The sequence below is a fragment of the Phalacrocorax aristotelis genome, chromosome 10 (assembly GCF_949628215.1).
Source record: "Phalacrocorax aristotelis chromosome 10, bGulAri2.1, whole genome shotgun sequence".
Lineage (NCBI taxonomy): Eukaryota > Metazoa > Chordata > Aves > Suliformes > Phalacrocoracidae > Phalacrocorax > Phalacrocorax aristotelis.
The window spans coordinates 3,259,133-3,279,144 of record NC_134285.1 but is presented as its reverse complement, the minus strand read 5'-3'; the positions used below and the strand labels follow the sequence as shown (position 1 = coordinate 3,279,144).

Sequence of the window (20,012 nt, the reverse complement as noted above, 5' to 3'; positions counted from 1 at the left end):
AGGATGTGACAGACGGACTAGACGGGGAAATCCACCGAGGGATGCTCGTGGTCTTGCTTTGAGTCTCCCCTCCATGAGACCCATGGAGGCCCTGGGGCCATCTCTCTTCTCCTGAGCATCAGCAGCTGCCGTGGGTATAGGGGTGCCAAGGCACCCCCTGCTTATCTCCTCCACGGCTGCTGTGTGGGTGGCCACAGCATGTGGGGGAAGCAGGTCGGGTGCCTCCCATCCCTCCCTCCTCCGAAAAGTGATGCCTCTGGCTCCAGAATTATTCTGCTGGAGGTACTGGGGGAGCTGCAAGGAGCATTCAGCCTGTGCCCCCCAGGAGCAGGGAAGGCAGTGGGGGGCCAGGGCAGAGCCCGGGGCTGGTTGGCAGCTGCTGCCAGGGGCTGGCGGCTGCGGTGCAGGCGGGAGGAGCACCAAGGCAGCTGCCAAGGGCTGTGAGGCTCGCTTGCTAGGGCTTGTTCATGGCACGTACTCCTCAGCAGGGCTCAGGCTAAGGCCCAGCCTTGAATCCCACTTGCTAGGGGAAAATTTCAGTGAAGAGGGTCTTTTTTTCCCTTTCTGTTTTTTTTTTTTCTTTCCTTTTGCACTGGTTGCCGGAGGTTTGGGGATGGAGCTGTGTGAGGGGTGCTGGGGAAACGCTCAGAGGGGTAGAAAACTTTTGGCCAGACATTTGTGCCAAGGCACCCTGAGCTGTAGTATATCAAATCAAAGGCTACCTAATCTTGCATTTTAATAGTCCTAAGCGAGTTTCCCCTGCTTTGGGACTGCGGAGCTTTAATAAACCGGTTGCTTTTACAGTACGAGTTCAAAAGAGGTGGGTTCCTTGAGGAGCCTTTGTCCCAGGGCACAGGTCACCCTCCAAAGGGAGGGCAGACTGTAACGGGACCTGCTGTGCAAAATGTTAGTAGAAGAGTCTCTTAAATAACTAGAAGAAAACACGATCATGAATGAGCCCTCCCTCTCTGGGCAGCACTTCTGAGTTAACAAGTTGGCGAGTGTTTTACCAGCTGGTCTCACAAGCCACTGGGTTTTGCTCAACTCTAACCAGCCTCCCCCAATGATGCTTTCCAGCTTTTAATGAGATCGGAGGTTACCCCAACCTGGAACAGGCCTATTTAAAAGCCGTGCCATCCAAGATTGTTCCCAACACTACCTGCCACCTGCCCAGAGTGGATGCAATGCACCTCTTCCGAGACCCAGTCTCTGGAGATCTGCCCTGGACCGGGATGACTTTCGGGCTGTCTATCATGGCCACGTGGTACTGGTGCACTGACCAGGTAAATGTAAACAAGATTCCCCTGCCCCATGTAACACAGCATTGCCTGGGGTCCAGGCACGCTCTACTACTGCTCTCGCCCTGGAAGTCCACCTTTGTCAGCGCCTAGTGGTCCTTCTGGCTGGTGGTCTCGGGGGGCTTCTTTTTGGAGTCAATAGAAGCACCCTGGGCTCCCGCAACCCTGTTCTTGAGGTGCTTGGACTGGGACAGTTTGGAGAGTGGGATGCCAAGGGGTGTCCTCAGCTCCTCGGTTGTCTTCTGGCTTTCTGGCAGGGAGGTTAAGCGTTTGCTTGATGCTCTGGGGTTGCTTGGTGAGAGGTGGCTGGGCTGCGTGGGCTTGCTGGGGCTGAAGGCTTTGCTCTGCCAGTAGGGCTGGCTGCCTGCAATGGTCTTTTTGGGCTCGGCTCCATCCCCTCTGTATTTGGTGGCCCCAGGGGGTTTCTCAGGTGTTGGGGAGCAGGAGACCTCCTTGCCTTGTTCTCTGCCTGTGGGGTTACTGTGTCGGTAGCGGTAGATGTGCGTCCCCTGTTTGTTAAAGAGCAGAGAAAGAGATGAGCCACTGCTGTTGTAAGGATGCTGTTCCCCTGCTAGGACAACACTTCATGTGTCTCTGCCGCAGACTTGGTCCTCATGGACAAGTCCCTCTCACGCTTGGTGTATTCCCTCACCCAAATTCTTCTGAGACCAGTGGCAGCTCAAAACTGCCTTGAGTCTTAACCATTGCTGCTCCTCTGATTTCTTGCTCTGGCAACGCACTGTCCTGCACATTGCAGCATCTCAGCGCCGCTTCCTGAGCGGCTCCAGCTGCCTGGAGGCTGTCCCGAGCCAAGTCATGGCCACCTGGAGATCCAGGACCAAGGATGCCAGCAGCATCTCAACGCCTTTTCTCCAGCTGCAGCCTGAACACTCATCTTAATCATCTAAATGCTCATCTCAGGCCCAAAGAGCGTTCAGTCATCCTGACCCAACCTGTGGGATTAGGTGACTACCGAGATTAGATGAAAGGATGGAGGGTTGGGAGAGGAGGTGGGATCAGGAAACAAGAGTGAGCTGCAACACCACTGCGGGGGTGGCTCTGATGAGCTGGGTTGAGAGGCACATTTGGATTGGGTCTGAGCACCATTAATCTTAATTCTGGACTGGGTAAGGCCTTAATGCATGGCTGTGGTCACCAGATATTTATCTTCTTCTTTGGGTGTGTCTGTGCTGCAATCTGGAGGTGTGATTGCACCCCTTGCAGACGTATGAGATTGGATCTAGCGAGCGCAGGTGCTGATGGCAGGGTGAGCTGAGGCTGGAAGGCGGCAGAGCCAGCTGCACCGACCTGCCCTGCCTCTGCCGCGACCCTCGCTGTGCCGCCAGCACTGCATCTCCGCTGTGCTGTGGCATCGTCTTGGTGTTCACTCATTTAGTCTGAATATCCGAATGGCCTCTCTGGTCCTCAGGCAGACACCTCCTGCTTTGACCAGGAGGGCTGCATTAGAGCAGTTTAGCTTAGGTAATGCTAGACTGATTTAACTATACTGCTTAAAATCAGTGCTAAGGTCTGAGATGCCTTCAGGTGGGGACACTAAGGGAGATTTAGCTCCTCTCCCTTCGAGGTCATCATGTGCTTGATGTGGCGCACATGGTGACTGAGCTGGGTGGTGGGTCCTGCAGCTCCTGACATGCTCTGGCTCTTGGGCAGAAGTTACACCACAGCTTCCCCAAGCATCCCACCCCAGGAACTGGCACCTGGTCCCTCCTGCCCACAATGGCACGAGCCAGTGCTTGCTCTGGAGCAGCCGAATCCTGCTGGGTGCTGAGCGCTTCTCTGTAAGCCCTTGGGGAGAGTCTGGACTCTTTTAAAGTCAGCATTTCCTATGGATATTGCCTATTTAAGAGAGATTGCCTCAAAGCCCAAGGGCTGGCTGTATCATGGATGGACATGGCTTGGCCAGAGCTTTGAGGTGTGATGGTTTGAGCAGTGTGGGTGGTGGAGTTGTGCTAGGAGGAGGCTGGACTCAGTGTCCCTTTTATTGTGGGATCTCTCTGGGGAGGAGATTGAATAGAAGGGTCAAGAGGGGAGAGGATGGTGGTGGGGAATGGTTGATACTGGCAGAGAGACACGCTACTGTGGTTGCACTGGGCTTTTGTGGCACTACGGCATAACACCAACCCGTTTCTGGTCTGGAGAGAAACCCTGCCCGTGGGTTGGGTACACATCTACGCTATGTTTGGGCCTGATGCCCAATGTCTCTAACGTTTGGGGATGCTTGGGATGCAGATTGGCAAGGAGGAGGCTGATGCGGACTAGGAGGTGTTGCTGGCTGCTCAGCCATCCAGCCTGTCTCTCCCGCAGGTCATCGTCCAGCGGTCGCTCTCTGCCAAGAGCCTGAGCCACGCCAAGGCTGGTTCCATCTTGGCCAGCTACCTGAAGATGCTGCCCTTGTTTGTGATCATCATGCCAGGGATGATCAGCAGGGTCCTGTACCCAGGTAAGGGCCTCGCCGTGCAGACGCGGAGCTGGCAGGATGGGTATTTTGCCTGTCACTAAGCGATGAATGGGGAGGGGGGCTTGTGTGGAAACCTCTGCTCTGCCCGGACATGGGGGCTCTGTGGGAGGGAGAGGGACAGAAGAGGACCCGAGTGTCCCTGGTGCTCTCCTCGTGCCTGCTGTGCATCAGCCAGCTCTACTGTCCTCTCTTAGCTGTGCAGCCGGGTGTGAACAGGGTTGCGTGTATTTAGGCAAGGCAATGCTCCAGGGATAACTTGGCTGCAGTGTTCTCAATGGGATGGAAAACATGATGTTTGCCCTAAATGAGCCTCCGCCTGTGTTTTGGGCTACACTGGGCTACGGGCCAGCGTGTAAGAAACATGGACTCAGAATAACAATGTTTGGTAGGGGTTGATTGCGATTCCTGTTGATTCAAGGTTTCTAGAAAATTAAACAAGGATTGCTTTGGTTTCTTATTTTTACATATGGGAGAGACTATTCTCTGCACGTTTCCATCAGCTGAGCGCTGGCTTTCCTAACCCTGGTGGTGTGTTAATTATCTGCCTTTCAATAAAGGGTCAGAACAAGTTGTCGTGGGAAGGCCAGTGTACCTGGTCACTCTGAGCAAGGTGGCACCCGGGACCTGGGTCACAGAGCATCAAAGGGCTCGGTGCTCCTCGCTCTGCACGGCTCTGCAGGGTGCGAGGGGATATTTGATGTGTGAGGATTAAAACCCTACTCTGAGCTCTGTGTCACTGGCAGGGAGGGGAGAAGCAAGTGGACTCTTGGCTAGTAAATTTAATTCCCTATAAACACAGATTAGATGCTCAGCCGGGGTAACTTGAGGTGGCTTCAGTGATTTCAGTTGTTGATTTAGCCCTAGGGGTTTGAATGCTCTGAAAAGAGTGGGTGGGGAGCCTTGAGAAACCAAAATGCTTGGTAGTGGCGCAAGAGGCTGCAGCATTTGGGTGGAAATAGGGGACTGACTCTGTGATCCCCCTGCCGGCATGGGGTGATGCTCCTGCCGCAGCGGGGATGTTGGCATGCGCCCCATGGGGTGACAAGGTCTGGCGTCACTCCTGGATCAGCCACGAAGCTGCTGACTGCAGCGCTCGCCCACAGAGGTTGCTGTCCCTGTTTCTCCACTGTCTTGCTCTGCCTAATTATGTGTCCGAGTGCTTTTACTTTGATGCTAATCATCTTTGCAAGGAGCTAGAAAACAAGCCTGAGAAGGACACGCCTGCACGCACAGTCTGTCCCTGGCTGGGCATGATGCCACTGCTGATGGGCTAAGGGACTGAAGGCCGCTGGACTCCATCCCACAGCCCAGTGCCATAGGATAATCTTTAATTCCCCAGAACCTCCGCTTTACCAGCCATTCCCATTGCACTCCCAGACACCAAGAGCTGTGGCTTGGCCAACACCTTCTCAACCAAGAGCGCCTCTTGGGTGACTCCTACCATCGCCGTGTGTAGGGTATTATTGTCCTGTATGGGGAGTCTGATCTCAGCATCTAGGACACGACACCAAAGCTAGGGATGACACCACGCCTTGGCTGAGCTGGCTGGGTCACCTCCAGGTTTGCAACCTTTGTAGGGTGGAGAAACATAGGGAAGGATATAGCAAAAAAGAGTCCTACCTGTGCAGCACTGCTGGGGTAGGAGCTGTTGCCATCCAGGATGGTGCGGGGCAGCACACACCTAATCTCTACAGCGTTGCTCCTCCTCTTTGTAACATCCTCCACACGGACGTGCTTCAGGGATGGGAGGCTCCCCAAGGGGCTGAGGAAGGTGCCTCGGCTGATGTGAGGGTCACTGAGCTTCCTCTGCATGGGCAGGATCTCCCCGTTGTGGGTGACGTCTGAGTTGGTTCGCCGGAGCGGCCCGTAGCGGTCCCTCACCTCGAAGTACTCGTCTGAGATGGAGGAGGCATTGGAGCGGCGGTAGCTGTGGTCAGCGGAGCTGCTGGAGTAGCTCTCCTGGTCGCTGAGAGTGATGTACTCCTCTTCCTCCTCTTCCTCCTCTTCTCCCAGCCCATTGTGGGTGCAGGGAGGCCCTCTGTCCTCCTGTGGCCCCATCACTGGCCGGTCTTGCTGGAGATGGCAGGTCTCTGTGGAAGCTCTGTTGGGGTTCTCCTCTAGTTCCTGCTTTGCACCCACATGGTCGGGTGGCGGTGGATGTGTGTTGCCCTCTGGGGAAGTGCCACTGTCACAGGGTGTAATAGCTTTGGTCAAAAGGATGCCAACGGGGACGGTCCTTGGCTTTGGAATCGGGGGCTTGATGTCCTCCAACGTCTCCTCTGGTGGCTTCAAGCGGTGGCCCAAGGGTGAAGTGGCAAATGTTCCTCCTTGCTTCGCTGTCCAGCTGGTGCCTTCGATGGGGCTGGTAGTGGAGGCTGCAGGAGCTTCCATGGGGGTCTGTGGGGCCTGTCTTTGGCAGGGGGACAACAGAGGTGGCTCGTGGTCTGAGTTTTTCTTGGCCTCCATCTCCCTGTTCTTCAGCATCTGCCGGTGCTGGGCGCTGGCTTGGGAGACGTCGCAGACTTTGATGCGGTTCATCTGTGAGAGTTTCACGTTCTTTATCTTGGGATCAATAATGTTGATGTAACCCAAGACTTCACTCCCGGGCTCGGGGTCGGGCTCAACCCAGGTGGGCAGATAGTCAAACATGTTGGCTTTCTCCAAGTTTAGGAGGCCGGGGTGGATGAGGAGGGAGACGTCTGCCACGTCGCCGTGCCTGTCGCCTGCCTGGCCCTCGGGCAGGGCTTTGCCTTTGTTGTCTGTCTTCTGGTTTTTGTCCTGGTTCTCGGATGAAGTCTTGCTGATCTGGTCGGCGCTCTTGGCCTTCACCAGGGCGTATTTAGGGTTTATCAGCTTCTTCACCACGGCGTTGGCAGGGGTCACCGGCACGACAGAGGGTAGCGTTACGGGCTCAGGTTCGGGCTCTTCGCCCATGGAGATGGACTTGAGGCTCACCCCCTTGGACATGAGGTAGAGCTCCTGGAACTGCTTGTCAAATGCTTCCACTACTTGGCCTGAGAGGACCGTGATGACGTTTCGGTCTGTCCTCGCCGCAGACCAGGTGAAGCTGGAACAGAAACACATTGGAAACTCTCTGAGCGCTTGCTGGTAAATAACACGCCTCTCCCCAGCCCTGGTTTTCCCTGGGGGATTGATGATGCTAGTAGGGACATGATCTTGTTGTAAACAATAATAATGAGATCGAAGAAAAAGCTCTCATCCCAAATTGGAATGAAGTCTTGAGTACACTGGAATGTGAAGTAAAAATAAAATGTATTTGTGTGGGTCAGTTAGTTTTTCACTTTGGTGTTGGCTGCTTTTCCTTTCTCAGTTTGGGTTAGTTAAGAAGCAGCTCATAAATGGACGCGTTTGCTGTTGTGGCTAGAAAGTAGGAAATGTTTCAGTTCCATGTTTGTGAAACTTGCCTTTTAGAGCTGAAAAGCTTATTGAGACTGAGCTATTTCTACCGAAGGAAGTTTTCACTTGGAAAAATTGGAACAGGCTTTGGGTAGAAACTGGAAAAGCTGAGGTCAATATGAGAGCTAGGACTGGCTGTGGTTTGGTGCTTTTGTCGTTCCTTGTGCTCATCATGCCCACTGGCAGAAGCATGTGGTGTATTCTATCCCCTCCAAGAAGGAGGGAGAGTCCTAGTCCTGGCCGTGGGGTGGCCGTGGGGTGGTGAGGGCCCCTTGAGTCCCACTCCAAATCTCAGGCTGGCCTTGCAAAATCGTCTCTCAGGGGGAGTGAGTCTGGGACGGGGTCCCAGGGCCAAGGCTGGGCAGGGACAAGGACTTGGACCACGTTGGTCCATGTCGGTCCTTTGACCAACACCTCTGAGGGGTGGGCAGGAGGAGATACCACTGATTACCTGTAGGATCCACACATGGCCCGGTCCCCATCCACAAACATGAACTTCTGGGCCAAAGCCCCTTTGAACTTGGTGGCCGAGCGTGTGAAAAACTCTGTCCCCCCAGTGCTCCGGACTCGCAGGTTCTGCAAAGCAAAGGCAGAGGCATGAGCAGGAGCAGGAGCAGGAGCAGGAGCAAAGGGCATCAGAGCATCATTCACTCCCTCCATCGATGCCACTGCAGATGCTCTACAGCCCCTCTGAGGAGTGGGAAGTGCTCTCTATGGCCAGCTCAGAGGTGGCCGTGGTGATGGGAAGATAAAATAACTTGCTCTGGGCGACGCAGCAAACCATGGAATTCCTGGTTCCTTCAAGAATTTCCTGCTTTGCCCATGTGTCGGGCAGTGTTTTCTACCCTTTATTGGAATAATCTCTCAGGGAAGTGGTGGATTTCCCAACATTAGACACTTCTAAGGTTCAACCTTTGCCAAGAAAGGTTGGACCAGATGATCCTTGAGGTCCCTTCCAACCTGGGAGGTTGATTCTCTTGAACTTGGCGCTGCCTGCGTCCGTGGGTGAGCAGCGTGTGGTACTGCTGCCAGATGCTTTCCCTCTATGCAAATGCTACCATGGGAGAGGCGATTCTTCACCTCCTCCCCAGTGGGAGATGTGCAAGGAAGGGTTTTTATGGGGAGGTGGTGACCACAGGACAGCGCAGCTGGACCTGATGGCAGTGGGCTTGTCCTCCACTGGGTTTCCCCCTTGCTGTGCTCCTAAATCTGAGCATCTAGCCCTGTTTTTTAGGGTGTGTGGGGGGGGGAAAAAGACCAAACAACAGTGGGGCAACATCTTTTCACCTTTGGTAAATGAAACCTGGGGACATGGGCCAAAAGGGCACATCCCACAGCGTGTCCCTGCAGAGGTGGCTGGGGAACGGAGCGTCCCCCCGAGCAGGGAGTCCAGGCACGGAGGAGCAGCCCCAGCTCTGAGAAAATACTTTTTATCTTCAGTCTGGCTCATGCCTCTCTGCTTTTCACTGGAGGGCACCAGCACATTTTTGCAGCTGAGGAGATAGTATCTTTCACTGCAAATGGTCTCCCTTGGGTGGAAAGAAAATATTTTCTTATGAAAGCACCTGCATTCCTCTTGTTCCTGCTGGGATGTTGGTAATGCTGCTGCTAAAGGCACCATGTCGTCACTAGGTCTTGCCCTCCATGGTTTTTTTTTTTTTTTTTTAAAAAAAAAAAGCTTTCAACAAAGGAAGACAAAAAAGGCACCAAAAATACTTGTCCTCCCCACCTCCAGCATTCCTTGCCTGCTTCCCTGGGGTCTCCTCCCTCCCCGTGGACCATGACCCAGCACAGGCACCCCAGTCCCCACTCCTGCACGCCTGGCAGGAGGGGACGGTGATTCCACGCTGTTTTTAGTGTGATGCAAAAGCAAAGCCTTTCCTGACCAGGTTTCCGGGGAAGTTTTACATACTGAGTGGAGAAGTTTGGGGTTTATTTGGTGTGTTTGATTTTTTTTCTAGCGTTTGCCTTTTTCCCTGGTGTGGCTGGAGGGGGGAACTGGTGCTGAGCACCGCAGCGTCCAGCTGCACTGAGGGTGCTGGGGGCTGGCTGGCAAACAGTTTGGGGTGGCAATTCCCATCCTGTCCTGTGTTGACCCTACACGTGGGGCTGCTGAGAGAGCGGTAGTGCACAGGGTGCTGCACGCCGACTCACTGCTGGGTAACGCTTGCACCCAAGGCTGAGCCCTCTGCCTGTCGCCAGCCTGGGCGTCCCCGGCTCACGGCTCTCGCAGGGCGTCGGTCTCTCCTGCTCGGAGCCAAACTTTTGCACAAAGGCACAAAACAGCCGTGGGTTTTTCTCAGGTAACACCCAGGGGAACAAAGCTCCCCAGAAGCAAGGTGCCGGTTACCTTTCCCTTCCTCCTTGCTCCCGGCGTATCGCTGCTGTTAAGTAAGATCTGTTTGTTTAATCTCTCCTAAGACGAGCGTGCAGCGAGCGAGTGCCGGGTGCGATGGCTGGCTGCCAAGCTCCGAACGGAGTGAATCACTTCCCAAGAAGCCACCGTTGCTCAATGAAGCAACCGCCTTGCCCAAGCCGGCTTGCTAATTGCAAAGTGGGGAAGGCACTGAGATAACTACATCCATTTTGTTAGCATCTCCTGCCTTACGAAGCAGCTCCCAGACACTGCCCTAGTTTCCTCACAGCCTCCTGCCCTGCTGTATCCCATGCCAGCAAATTGGCTGCAATATGTGGCAAATCCCAACTTCTAGACATTTGCCGAGCTCTGCAGATGTTCTCCTGCTTTTCCAGTCCTGCCACCAGGTTGCTAATGCATTAAAACACCGACGTGCGTCAGCTCTGGCTTTTCTAGTCTCGGAGTGGCAGCAGTCTGCAGGATGCCAGACTCTCCTGGGAGTTTGGATGCAGGTAAAAGCTCAGCTGAGTCTTCTTTAATTGTCGTGAGCAGCAGTTAAGCAGGGCCGGCAGGCTCAGCGGCTGGGGAAGGCGTGAGGCTCGGCTGGCTGGTGCTTTCGGCTCCCTGGTGTGGGGGTCCCCAAGCCCCCCCTGCGTCCCGGCCCTGCTCCAGCCTGGCGTGAGGGTGTTGTGGCTCCTACGTGTTCCTGCTCTCACCGTAAGCAAATCTGGCGAGCTTGCCCAGGCATGGGCCTCCCTGCCAGCCATTTGGCAGCCAGCGCACGTGGCCGGGTGACGTCAGGCGCAGAGACGTTGCCTTTCTGCCAAGCAACAGGCGAGGCTGAGCAAACTGCAGCCAGCGGGTGAAGTACAGCCAGGAGGGGGGTGTCTGCAAGCCCCGAAGTGAAACTGCTGGGCTGCTCCGGTGTGTTTGCATCCGATGCTGGTGATGGGAGCGTTATGCCCAGCGCAGAGCCCGGGACTCTCTCCTGCGGCCGGAGCGAGGGTTCCTGCTGCTGCTCTTGGGGCTGATATAACCCCCTGCCCTCTCCTTTGCCCCTTTGTCTTCCTCCACCTTTGCACAAGCACCACACAAAGGGGTTTTCTTTGCACCCCCTGCACGCACAGGGACGTGTAAGGTGTTTGGAGCGCCTTGGGCTGGGGACCAAGCTCCAGCGCTGCCGGGTATCCCCTGTGCTGCTTTACCTTCCCTCATTTCAAACAGGATTTGTGCACCAGAGCAACGTCACGCACAGCCTACAGCACCTCCGGGGCCAGGTGAATGTGGCATGTGCGGGCAGATCTGTCCTGCCGGTGTGCTGCCAGCCGGGGCCGGCGTCGCAGCCACCCGGTGAGGGCATCCTTGGCAGCTGCTGGGGCCGCAGGCAGCGTGGGTGCCTCCCTGCTCCACTCCCGGCCCCGTGCTGGGGTGGAGGCTCCAGAAAAGGGGAAAATCGAGTTTTTTAATTCCAGCCTCTGACTTGTGGGAGAGCCTGAAAGTGAGAGAACCGGCCAGTGGTTGCTCCTGCTGGTCCTGCCCCTGGGGCAGGAGCAGGCATGGACCTAGTGACAGCAGGGATCCAGCCCTGGCAAAGCATCCTTCCTCTCGTGCCTCCCCTCTTGCCAGCTTGTTCACCAGAAGGAGCTGAGCACGTAGGTTTGCCCTGGGCTTTGCAGTGCCCTGCTTGAGTCATACCCACCCTTGCAGGGCTGCAGCTTCCCGAACACCCCTGTGCCCCAAAGCCAGCTCTGGCTAGGTATCAGCAGCTCCCCAGGCTTTCCGCATCCAGCTTTGCTGGGTGGAAATCCATGTCCTCATCTCTCATCTGTTCCCTTACATCCTGCTGATGCTGGATTTGGGCATCACCTTCAGCTTTGGCTACAGGAAAAATGGACTAAACTCATCTAGCACTGCCTGAAGTTTGGGGTTGTGATCCCCACAAGGCAGGAGGGAGCAGGGCTGATAGCTCTGATTACCTCCCTGCATTGGAGGGGGCCACCCGGCCCTGGACCCTTCGAGCCATTCTTACCTTCAAGTGGCCGGTGTGCATCTGGGCTCGCTCGCACATCTGAAGGAAGTGCTTCACGTTGGTCTCATCCAAAATTATGTAGACTCCCACTTTCCTCTTGAAGCCCGCGTCCAGGAGGTCCTTGAAGATGTCTACATCGGTGAACATGTCCATGACCACCGCGATGACCTGGAGAGGGGAGAAGAGGGATGAGTCTGGGTAGCGTCGCCAGGTGGCAACCCCAAGATGTAGCCAGTGCTTGGGTAAGAGCCGAAGCAATGTGCTTCCTCTCTAGAAGGCTGGGATTAGGTGTGGGGGAGCCCGGGCTCCCCCCGCTCCAGCCAGCCTAAGGGCTGAAAGCAGGAGCCCCCAGCCCCATTCCTTGCTGTCACTACGGGAGGTTTGGTCTCTGGTGGTGGCCTGTAGCCTAATACACTTGTGAAAAATTGGTTTCTGGGGGTGAATCTAACTTTCTCGCCTTTAAGAAACATCACAAATTTCAAAGTCCTGTTTGTGGCTGAGTAGTTTGGCATCCCTTTGCTGTCGGCACTGCCCTTGGCCCCATCGCAGGGAGCACCAGAAAGGGAAGCCAGTGATGCAATGATGTGTGTGTCTGCTGAGGGCACGTTGCATGGGGTGGAGGCCCCCCTACTGTCTCTGGGCATCTTGTGCGTGCTTATGTTGAGAGAAACAGTATAAAATTAGCTAAAAGTGACTCTAACTTGGTAGAAAGTATCTGGACACCTCTGAGTCTCGTTCAGGAGCTGCAATGACTTTTAATATCTTTTAAAAAAACAGGCCTGGGTGTGAGCTGATGAGATTGCTTGAAAACAGCTGGGGGTTCGCAGCTCCCTGTTCCAAGTCCCGGCTGCTGCTAGCAGCATGTGGTTGGGTTCAAGGTCAGCTCTCCTCCATGAGGCCAGAGCAGAGCACCGGGGGCAGGAGGTGTTTCCGTCACCAGTGCTGCTGACGTTTCTCTCCATCTCGCTGGCTGGCCCTTGTGTGGCTCGGGGTGCTCAGGGTGCTGCTTCTGCTGTGCAACCCCCTGGTGAGCATCCTTCCTTCCTCCCAGGCTGTATGAAAGCAGAGCAGAGCTGGGACGATGGTGCCAGCTCCCCGGGCAGCGACAACAGGGTTTGGCACACGACAGCATCACTGTTCTTTGCAAGCTGGAGCTGCCTTTGTACCCAGGGCATTTGCTGCTATGGTGGGGCCGGGGTAAGTCCTGTGTGTGACAGGAAGATGCGTTGCTGTCATGTCTAGCCATGCTGGGATTTCGTTGGGATGGCTGCCTAAGTGCCAAAGTTCACTCCACACCCATGGATTTTGCCTTCCTGGAGATAACGTTGCCTGTGACACGATGGTGAGCGGCAACAGTGCAGCATGAGACACGTGCAGGCAAATGGGCTGGAGACAGCTGCCTGCAGCCCAGGCGAGCATCTCGGTGTGATCCCCGGGGTAGCAATAGGGCGGCACAGCCCCGCAGTCACATCTGCCTCCCCTCATCCCCTGCAAGGTGTCAACAGCCATGTAGGAAAGCGGTTTGTCATCAGGGCACTTGTGTGTCATTGTCCCATGCTCAGAAACCTGTCGATGCCCCCGTCTCTGCAGCTGTTTTGGAAGGTGCCCTGGGCTGGGGGGAGATGGGCGATGGCTCCGAGCCCCTGTGCCTTTTGGCCCTTTGCCCTTCCAGCAGGGCCACAGCATGTGGCCGAACCGGGGAGGACGCGAGCATGGGAACGTGCACACCATGGGGTGACGCAGAGAGACCCTGGGATGCTCCTCCCTTGGGAGGGAAGGGATTGGGGTGGTGCCAGGTACTTGCACACTCAGGCACGTCCAGTCCAGGGCTCTCAAAGCACCAAGCTGCCTTTTAATTAATTTTGTGCCACAGGAGGTGGAGAGCTCTAATTAAGAGGAGGATTGTGCGTTATGACACTGCCAGCTCTTCCCTTCCTTTTCTGCAGGCGATGGGGTGCGGAGCAAGGCTGCATGGGGAGCCCCAGCCTGCACTGCCTCCGACGCCGCCCCGACCTCCCCAACTCCAGCCACGCACAAGCATTTTGGGAGGTGCCAGTGAGCCGAGCGAGAGGGGACATGGCTCTGCCACTTGGTTTTAACTGAATTCCCATTTATCCTCACCTGAGAGCCTCTCAACAGGCTTTGCCATGAAAAGATAAATCCTCACTCCCTTATGCGCCTACTCGCATGTTTTGCACGTCCTCATTGTCCTGATGGGGAAACTGAGGCAGAAAACCGAGTGCTTGCTTTGCATGGGCTGCCCGGCGAGGGCTGCGCTTGTCTCGCCAGCGATGTAAAGTGGGACAGGTTCAAAGCTACTCTTAAAGCTCAGGGCTTGGCTTTTCCATTTCCAGCAAATAACCGGGGAGGAGCTATGCTGTCTGCCGCAAGACCTGGGTGAGGGGCACCTGAGCCGGGATGGCGTCTCTGCAGCTCAGGGAAGTGGGTTTGGTGGCAGGTGCTTTGCTCCTGTTTCTGACACCGATGCTCCTGGTGGCCATGGTCACGTCACTTTGCCTGTGCGCTGCATTTTCTCCAGGGGAAGTCGAGGGCTTATGAAATGGGGATCGAGAATAGTATTGGCCTTCATTTCTGGGAAGAAAAAAGGCATTTTCTCACTGCTGTCCCAGCGTTCCCAAGGTCTTGACTTGCTGCTGTGGCTCTGAAGACAGGAAGGTGCTTTGCAGGGATGCGGGCAGGGCATGGTGATGTCCCCCATCCCAAGCACTGCTCACAGAGGGATGGCGAGCAGGCAGCGTGCTGCAGGCAGTCACCCACGGTGGCTGGCTCAGGCAGTGGAGAGGCAGCCTGGCTCTTACCCGCTTGCCCACATTTTCAACCCGATTCCTCCTGCTCAGCTGGTGCATCCTGTCGCCGCTCAGCGCTTCTTCTTCCTTCCCCACTGCATCTTGCCTGCAGGACAGGCTTGGCCTCGGTTTGTCACCAGGATCTCACGCCAGCGTGCCAACATGCTGCCCTGGCATGAAATGGGCCAGGAGAGCAAGGAGGGTGCCAGCAACGCTCCCAATGCCGTGACTGTGCGGGGACTGCAGGGGCGGAATCTGCTGCTGGGCTGCCTGCGCTTGAACCTCAGCTGGGACCAGTTGGGTCTATGCCAAACCCAGGTACAGGGTTTAATGTGCCAAGAATGGAGGTCTGCCTGCTCCAGAGAAGTGAAATCCTGTGTGCTATTTGCTTCCCATCCCAGGGAATGGGAGTGCCTGGAGCAAGCTGTACCGTCCTGCTATGGGGAGGGAGGTCGGCACCCTTGTCCCCGTCGCTTCTACGAGGGCAGCGCTCAGTACCCCGCACGCTCAGTGCCAGGGAGGCCCCCGGCAGCAGGGGAGCTGCACCTCTTCCCAGCGCCCCTTTGCCGCCGCGTCATCCCAGGAAGCTTTGCCATTCGTTTGCCATTCACCTGGGGGGTGCGGAGAAGATGAGCCTCAAACCTGCAGCCAGATGCTCCCAGCGCCCAGGCAGGTGATGCTTTTCTTCCCAGGAGCTGCCAAGATCCACTGGATGCAGCCGATGTGCAGGTGCCAGGTCCCAACACCCCGAGGAGCGGCGAGCATTGCGTCCCCTCGGACACTGGGCAAATGATGCTGGGATCCTTCCGAACAGCTTTGATGAGTGCATAAACTGCAGGATCGTGTTTTATAGAGGAAATCGCAGCTCTTTATTAGCTCACTCTGAATCATCAGATAATGACTTTTGGGGCAGACCACGTGGGCATTTAATAAATTAGGCAGACACCAAGGCACAATTAGAGGAAGCGTGTTGGGATGAGGGAGAGGTGGGACAAGTAACATTAATAATTGCTCTCCCCTGTCGACCCTTTCATCCAGGAATGGCAAAAGGTTTTGTAAACAGTAATTAATAGGGCCTCCCAACCTTTGCTGGAAGTTGCTTAGGGTAATTATATCACCACAATCCCAACCTGGAACCTCAAGTGCAGAGAGGTCAGACTCACTGCTGTCTCTGGTGGCTTTGGGCCATGGTCAGTGTTTTCAGCCTGCTCTGTTTTTTGCTCACATGGAGCCAAAATCTAGAGAAGAAGGGAGGAGGGAGATCTTCCTCCTGACTCATCCTGTGCTTTTCAGCCCGAGGAGATCTGCATCAAGGGAGAGATGGCTGTGCCACAGCTGGATCTGGTGAAGGTCTCCAGGGTGAAGCCCGGTGGTGCACCGCATCCCTGACTGGCTCTGTTTGCTGGCCATGAAGATGGGGATTTGCTGGGAGAGCAGGGACGTGCCCACAGGATCCTGCCTCTCTTCTCTCCCATTTATTTCCCCAAAGAGGAGGGGATCATTTGCATCTCCTGCTCTGGCTCGCCTGGGTTTGCCTCTCTGCAGAACAAAGCAGAGGCTCTGAACTCAGCAGTGTTTGGCCTTGTTCCTGCAAGCAAGTAGGTCCACCTGCACCATCAAAGGGGCCTCAAATCTCAGCTCTTGGCTCCCTCACCCCAGCCCTGAGCTGCCGTGAGCCTACCCAGCATCAGCAGCACTCACCTGGGCTCTGAACTTCCATCGGCCAGGCTGTCTGCTGGGTGAACTTTGCTCTTCTGGCCACAGAACAGCAACCTGCTGGGGTTTAGTGTTTGGTATCTGACAGCATTTCAGATGAAGTGACCTTGACAGTGGCTGGAGCAAGGGTCATCCTCTGGGATGCAATACTGAAGGTCTCCTAAGCCCGTGCTCCTTTGCAGGTGGATGACGAGCCTACCATTGCCCGGTGGGATGGGACAACTCGGCAGGGATCTCCGCAGGGTGGCCCAAGGGACAGTGCAGGAAGGACAGGGCACGTGGCCAGCCTATGTGACATGATAGAGTGGCAGCTGGACCCTCCCTCTGTCCACTCTTGGTTTCTTCAGCCAAACCCTTTCACCTCCAAGCTGCCGTGAAGACATTAAGCCTCGTCCGAAATCTTGGGGTGCAGAAGAGGGTGGTCTAGCCCAGCATCCCCACACCAGTTTTGGAGCACCCACACCAGCGGTCACCTGGGCTCAGCTGCATGATAGCAGGTTCAGCTGCGGTAACTGTGGTCCTGGTACATGGGGTGGGAGAACTCTGGAAGAACGCCTCTAACTCCTGCCACTCCCAGACCCTGCAGACGGCAGGTTTGAAGCACGCACCCATCTCGGCGTTTCCTGGAGTGCCATAAGCTCCAAGCAGGCTCCCGCATGTCACCAAGTGGTGTCACCACGTCTCATCCCACCCGCTGGGATCGCCTGGACTAGGAGACAGAGCCCAGCCCTGCTCATGGGGCATCAAGGTACCAGTGACAAGCGTGGCAGCATCTCCCGTGGCCACGTCCCTGCGGCTCGGAGAGGCCCCAGGGGGAGGTGGGGATGGTGCAGGCAGCAGGGCCTGGCAGCTGCCTGACTCAACCGCCTGGCTCTGCTGAGCAGGAGGAGGGTGGTAGGATGACTCAGGAGAAGCTGTTTGTGTGGGGTCAGGCGGGAAGCAGTGAGTAGGCAAAGCCAGGCAGGAGCTGCAAGCCCGGGTGAGACACAGCTGGAAAGACCCAAAGATGAGACATTATTTGTAATGGGGGAGTTCTCCCCATCCTCCATCCCATGGGACTTCAGTTCTCCCTTGCCTTTGCTCTCCTGCAAAGCTCTTTGGTGGGGAAAATGTCGCAGGTAAGGACAGGTCACCTTGACTTTTGCAAGGTGACAGTGGCCAGAGATGGCTCCTGTCCGCAGCGGGGCAGCCCTGATCTCCTGCATCAGCCATCCCTGTGAGCCGGCTGGCTTGGGCGTGTTGGGAGACCAGTTTTCCTGCCTGAGCTGGGGCTCTTTGTGTTCAAACCCCTGGTCCTGGAGAGGCTCTGATGGCTGTATGCCATCAGGCTTCCCTCTCTCCTGCCAGGGTCAGTGAACCCCAGCACCGTCCCTGGTACCAGCATGGGGGTCTTCAGAGCCACGTGGACCTGGCGCATCCCAGCCTGTCTCCCCCTGCCCCACAGCCACCTGGGCAGAGCCTCCGTGTTTTCCTACTGGAGCATCCTTGGGGTTGGGATGTTCCTCCCTTGGAACCGAATTTCTCACGGGAGTGGATGCACAGAGCTAAAAAGGCTTCAACCACCAGCACCACAAAACCAGCAGGTACCAACCCCTCCTGCGCTTCCCAGCTGGAACCAGGTCACTGGGAAATACCAGCAACATCTGCCCACTGCCACTGGCTTTCAACGTGTGCCATCACATCCCTCCTTCCCTTGTCCTTCTGCCCATGAAACCAGCCTGGCCCAGTGCTCCTCCGCCCCAACTCCCTGCTCCTTGGTTTGATGCCACAGGGAGGATAAGTCTCAACCCAAATCCCAGCCCCAAAGAGGGTGGGCTGCCATTAGCTGTGCTACCCCTTGGCATCTCCCCAGCCTTGTCCTGCACATCAGCTCATCGTTTTCCTCTTAAAGCCAGGATCAGGCCAGCTTGGAGTACCGCGGCAATCTCTGGCCAAGCTTGACCCTTGTATACATCGGTGTCAGACCAGTGGCTTTGGCTGCTTTGCCCCAGGGCTGAGTTTGGCTCCTCCGGTTCCTGCGTGTTGCCACATGCAGTCACACAGGGATCTGGGAATAACGATCGTGGATGCCTGGGACCGTGGGCTCGCAGCTGGGAAGCAGCTCAACCCATTTTTTCTCCCTGGTGATTTTCCCCACAGCCCCATAGGGGCCCTACAGATCGTGAGAAGGGTCACATTGCTCTAAGGGAGTGTTGGACCAGGCTAACGGCATCTTCGGCCAAATCTGATCCCCAAATATTGACTACACTGAATGGACATAGAAAAACCACAACACTTGACCTCCTTCCTTTGCCTGGGCAGAGTTCCCTGCAGGATGGGGATTAACCGGCTGGGCAGGGCTTTGTGATCTACCCTTGGAAGAACAGCCTGAGGCAAATCCTGCCCAGTCCCCGCGGCATGCCTCACCTTCTGAGCCTGGCAGATCATCTTCCGTACCACCTCCTTGATGTGCGCTTGCCCCTCGATGGGCGGCTGCATGTAGACGGTGGCACGGGTGACCCCGCGGTAGGCGATGGTCTCGGGCCAGCCGAGGTCCAGCTGGGGGATGGAGCGGTCGGACCTCTGGGGCCAGTACTCCAGGGAGGGGGCCACATCCTGCTCGTCCCCTTGGCTGTTGTGATCGCCTTCGCTCTCCCCTGCGCTGCTGCCGTGGCGCGGGATGTACTCGGAGCCGGGGTCGTACGTCTCCAACGTGTCCAGGATCTTCTTTAGCTCCAGCTCGGAGAGGAAGTCCCTGATATTCTCCTTCTTCAGGACCTCATAGAAGGCATCAGGGCCACGGGAGGCCAGTGCCTCCAGGGCCAGGCGTTGCTCCTCGCTGTAGAAGAATTCAGGCTTGGACTCGCTGGACCTCCAGTTGACGTGGCTGTCGTCCAGGCACTGCACCTGGGAGAAAGCCATGGTGACCACACAAGCCAGTACCCTCACTGAAGGCAGCTCTGTACGCCCAGCGAGTGCCGGATGCCGACAATAAATAAGGAATTAATTAGTCCCCAGTCTTTAAATACACGATTTGCTTTGCTTCACCCTCCCCAGCTCAGTGTGCAGCTGGGGAAATGTGCCGCTCCCTTCTCCGCCAGCTCCTGCCGGGCTGGAACTCTTCTCCGCTGGGAAGGAGGATTCGTTTTCTTGTTTGCTCCCGGCTCTGTGCAGCGAGTGGGCTTCAGGCAAGGAAAACCTGGAGCTTCCCACGGCCAGGGCTGTGCAATGGGGCAGAGACGGCCCCAGGTGCACATGCACACCGGGAAGGTCCTCTACCCCCGTGTCCACGCTTTTTTCATCCTCTGCTCTTTCAAGACAACGTTAATATGAGATAAAAGAAAAAGCAGAAAAAAAATGAACAAAAAAAAAGCTTAACAGAGGGCAGAGAAAAGCAGGATTTCTTGGCTCAGATGCCGTCCCTGGTTATTGTTCCTGGAGAACTGGGTCAGCCGGTGGGTTTCACAGCGGCGAATGCCTCCGTCAGCCTCTTGTGCATCGCCCTGGCTGGCAGGTCGATTATTTCGGGCTCCTGCCAGTGCACAGTGCTAAGGCCGGACAGGTAACAGCAAGAAGTGAAAAGAGGAAAAGCAAAAGAGTGATTCATCGCTCCGCCCTGCCCCACCTGCAGTCACATGCTGCCTTCACACATTCCCAGCCCTGCCTGCACATTAACTCTTTCGGCTGATGCCAGCCTCACACCTCTGCCCGGCCCAAGAGCCCCCCGGGACCTTGCGGGTGCAGGAGGTCGCTGGGCAGCTGGGGAGGGGTTTGGGTGTTTGTCTTGACAAACAAAGCAGCTCTCCCCTGAAATCTCCCCCTCTCTCCATGTGTCGGCTGGTAAGTCAGTATTTTCCAGGAAAGCAGCCCTGCCTCGTGGTTAACCCCTCCTGTGCTGAGTGCAAGGACCCCCGTGCTAGTGCTGGAGCTT

The 20,012-nt window shown here is 56.1% G+C and overlaps 2 protein-coding genes across 2 annotated transcripts in view; one reads left to right on the top strand and one right to left on the bottom strand.

Moving 5' to 3' along the window:
• The window catches only part of SLC5A10 (solute carrier family 5 member 10), a 41,149-nt gene that overhangs the window by 12,910 nt on the left and 8,227 nt on the right, over window positions 1-20,012 (top strand). The window contains exons 8-9 of the mRNA XM_075104717.1: window positions 1,078-1,283; window positions 3,624-3,759. Coding sequence (XP_074960818.1) covers window positions 1,078-1,283; window positions 3,624-3,759 — 342 coding nt within the window. The remainder of the gene's footprint in view (window positions 1-1,077; window positions 1,284-3,623; window positions 3,760-20,012) is intronic.
• Window positions 590-19,676, bottom strand: FAM83G (family with sequence similarity 83 member G). The gene is made up of 5 exons (XM_075104716.1): window positions 18,509-19,676; window positions 11,580-11,747; window positions 7,646-7,770; window positions 5,398-6,844; window positions 590-1,807 (listed from the first exon to the last, which is right to left on the bottom strand). Exons 1-5 carry the CDS (start codon window positions 19,001-19,003, stop codon window positions 1,388-1,390), a joined length of 2,655 nt encoding a protein of 884 aa, XP_074960817.1. The 5' UTR covers window positions 19,004-19,676; the 3' UTR covers window positions 590-1,387.

Excerpts from the sequence above, each read along its gene's own strand:
- FAM83G (XM_075104716.1), bottom strand. The coding sequence starts at position 19,003 with ATGGCTTTCTCCCAGGTGCAGTGCCTGGACGACAGCCACGTCAACTGG. Across the intron at positions 11,748-18,508 it reads TGATCTGCCAGGCTCAGAAG|GTCATCGCGGTGGTCATGGA; the intron begins GTGAGGCATGCC and ends TCCCCTCTCCAG. Across the intron at positions 6,845-7,645 it reads GCCATGTGTGGATCCTACAG|CTTCACCTGGTCTGCGGCGA; the intron begins GTAATCAGTGGT and ends TTTCTGTTCCAG.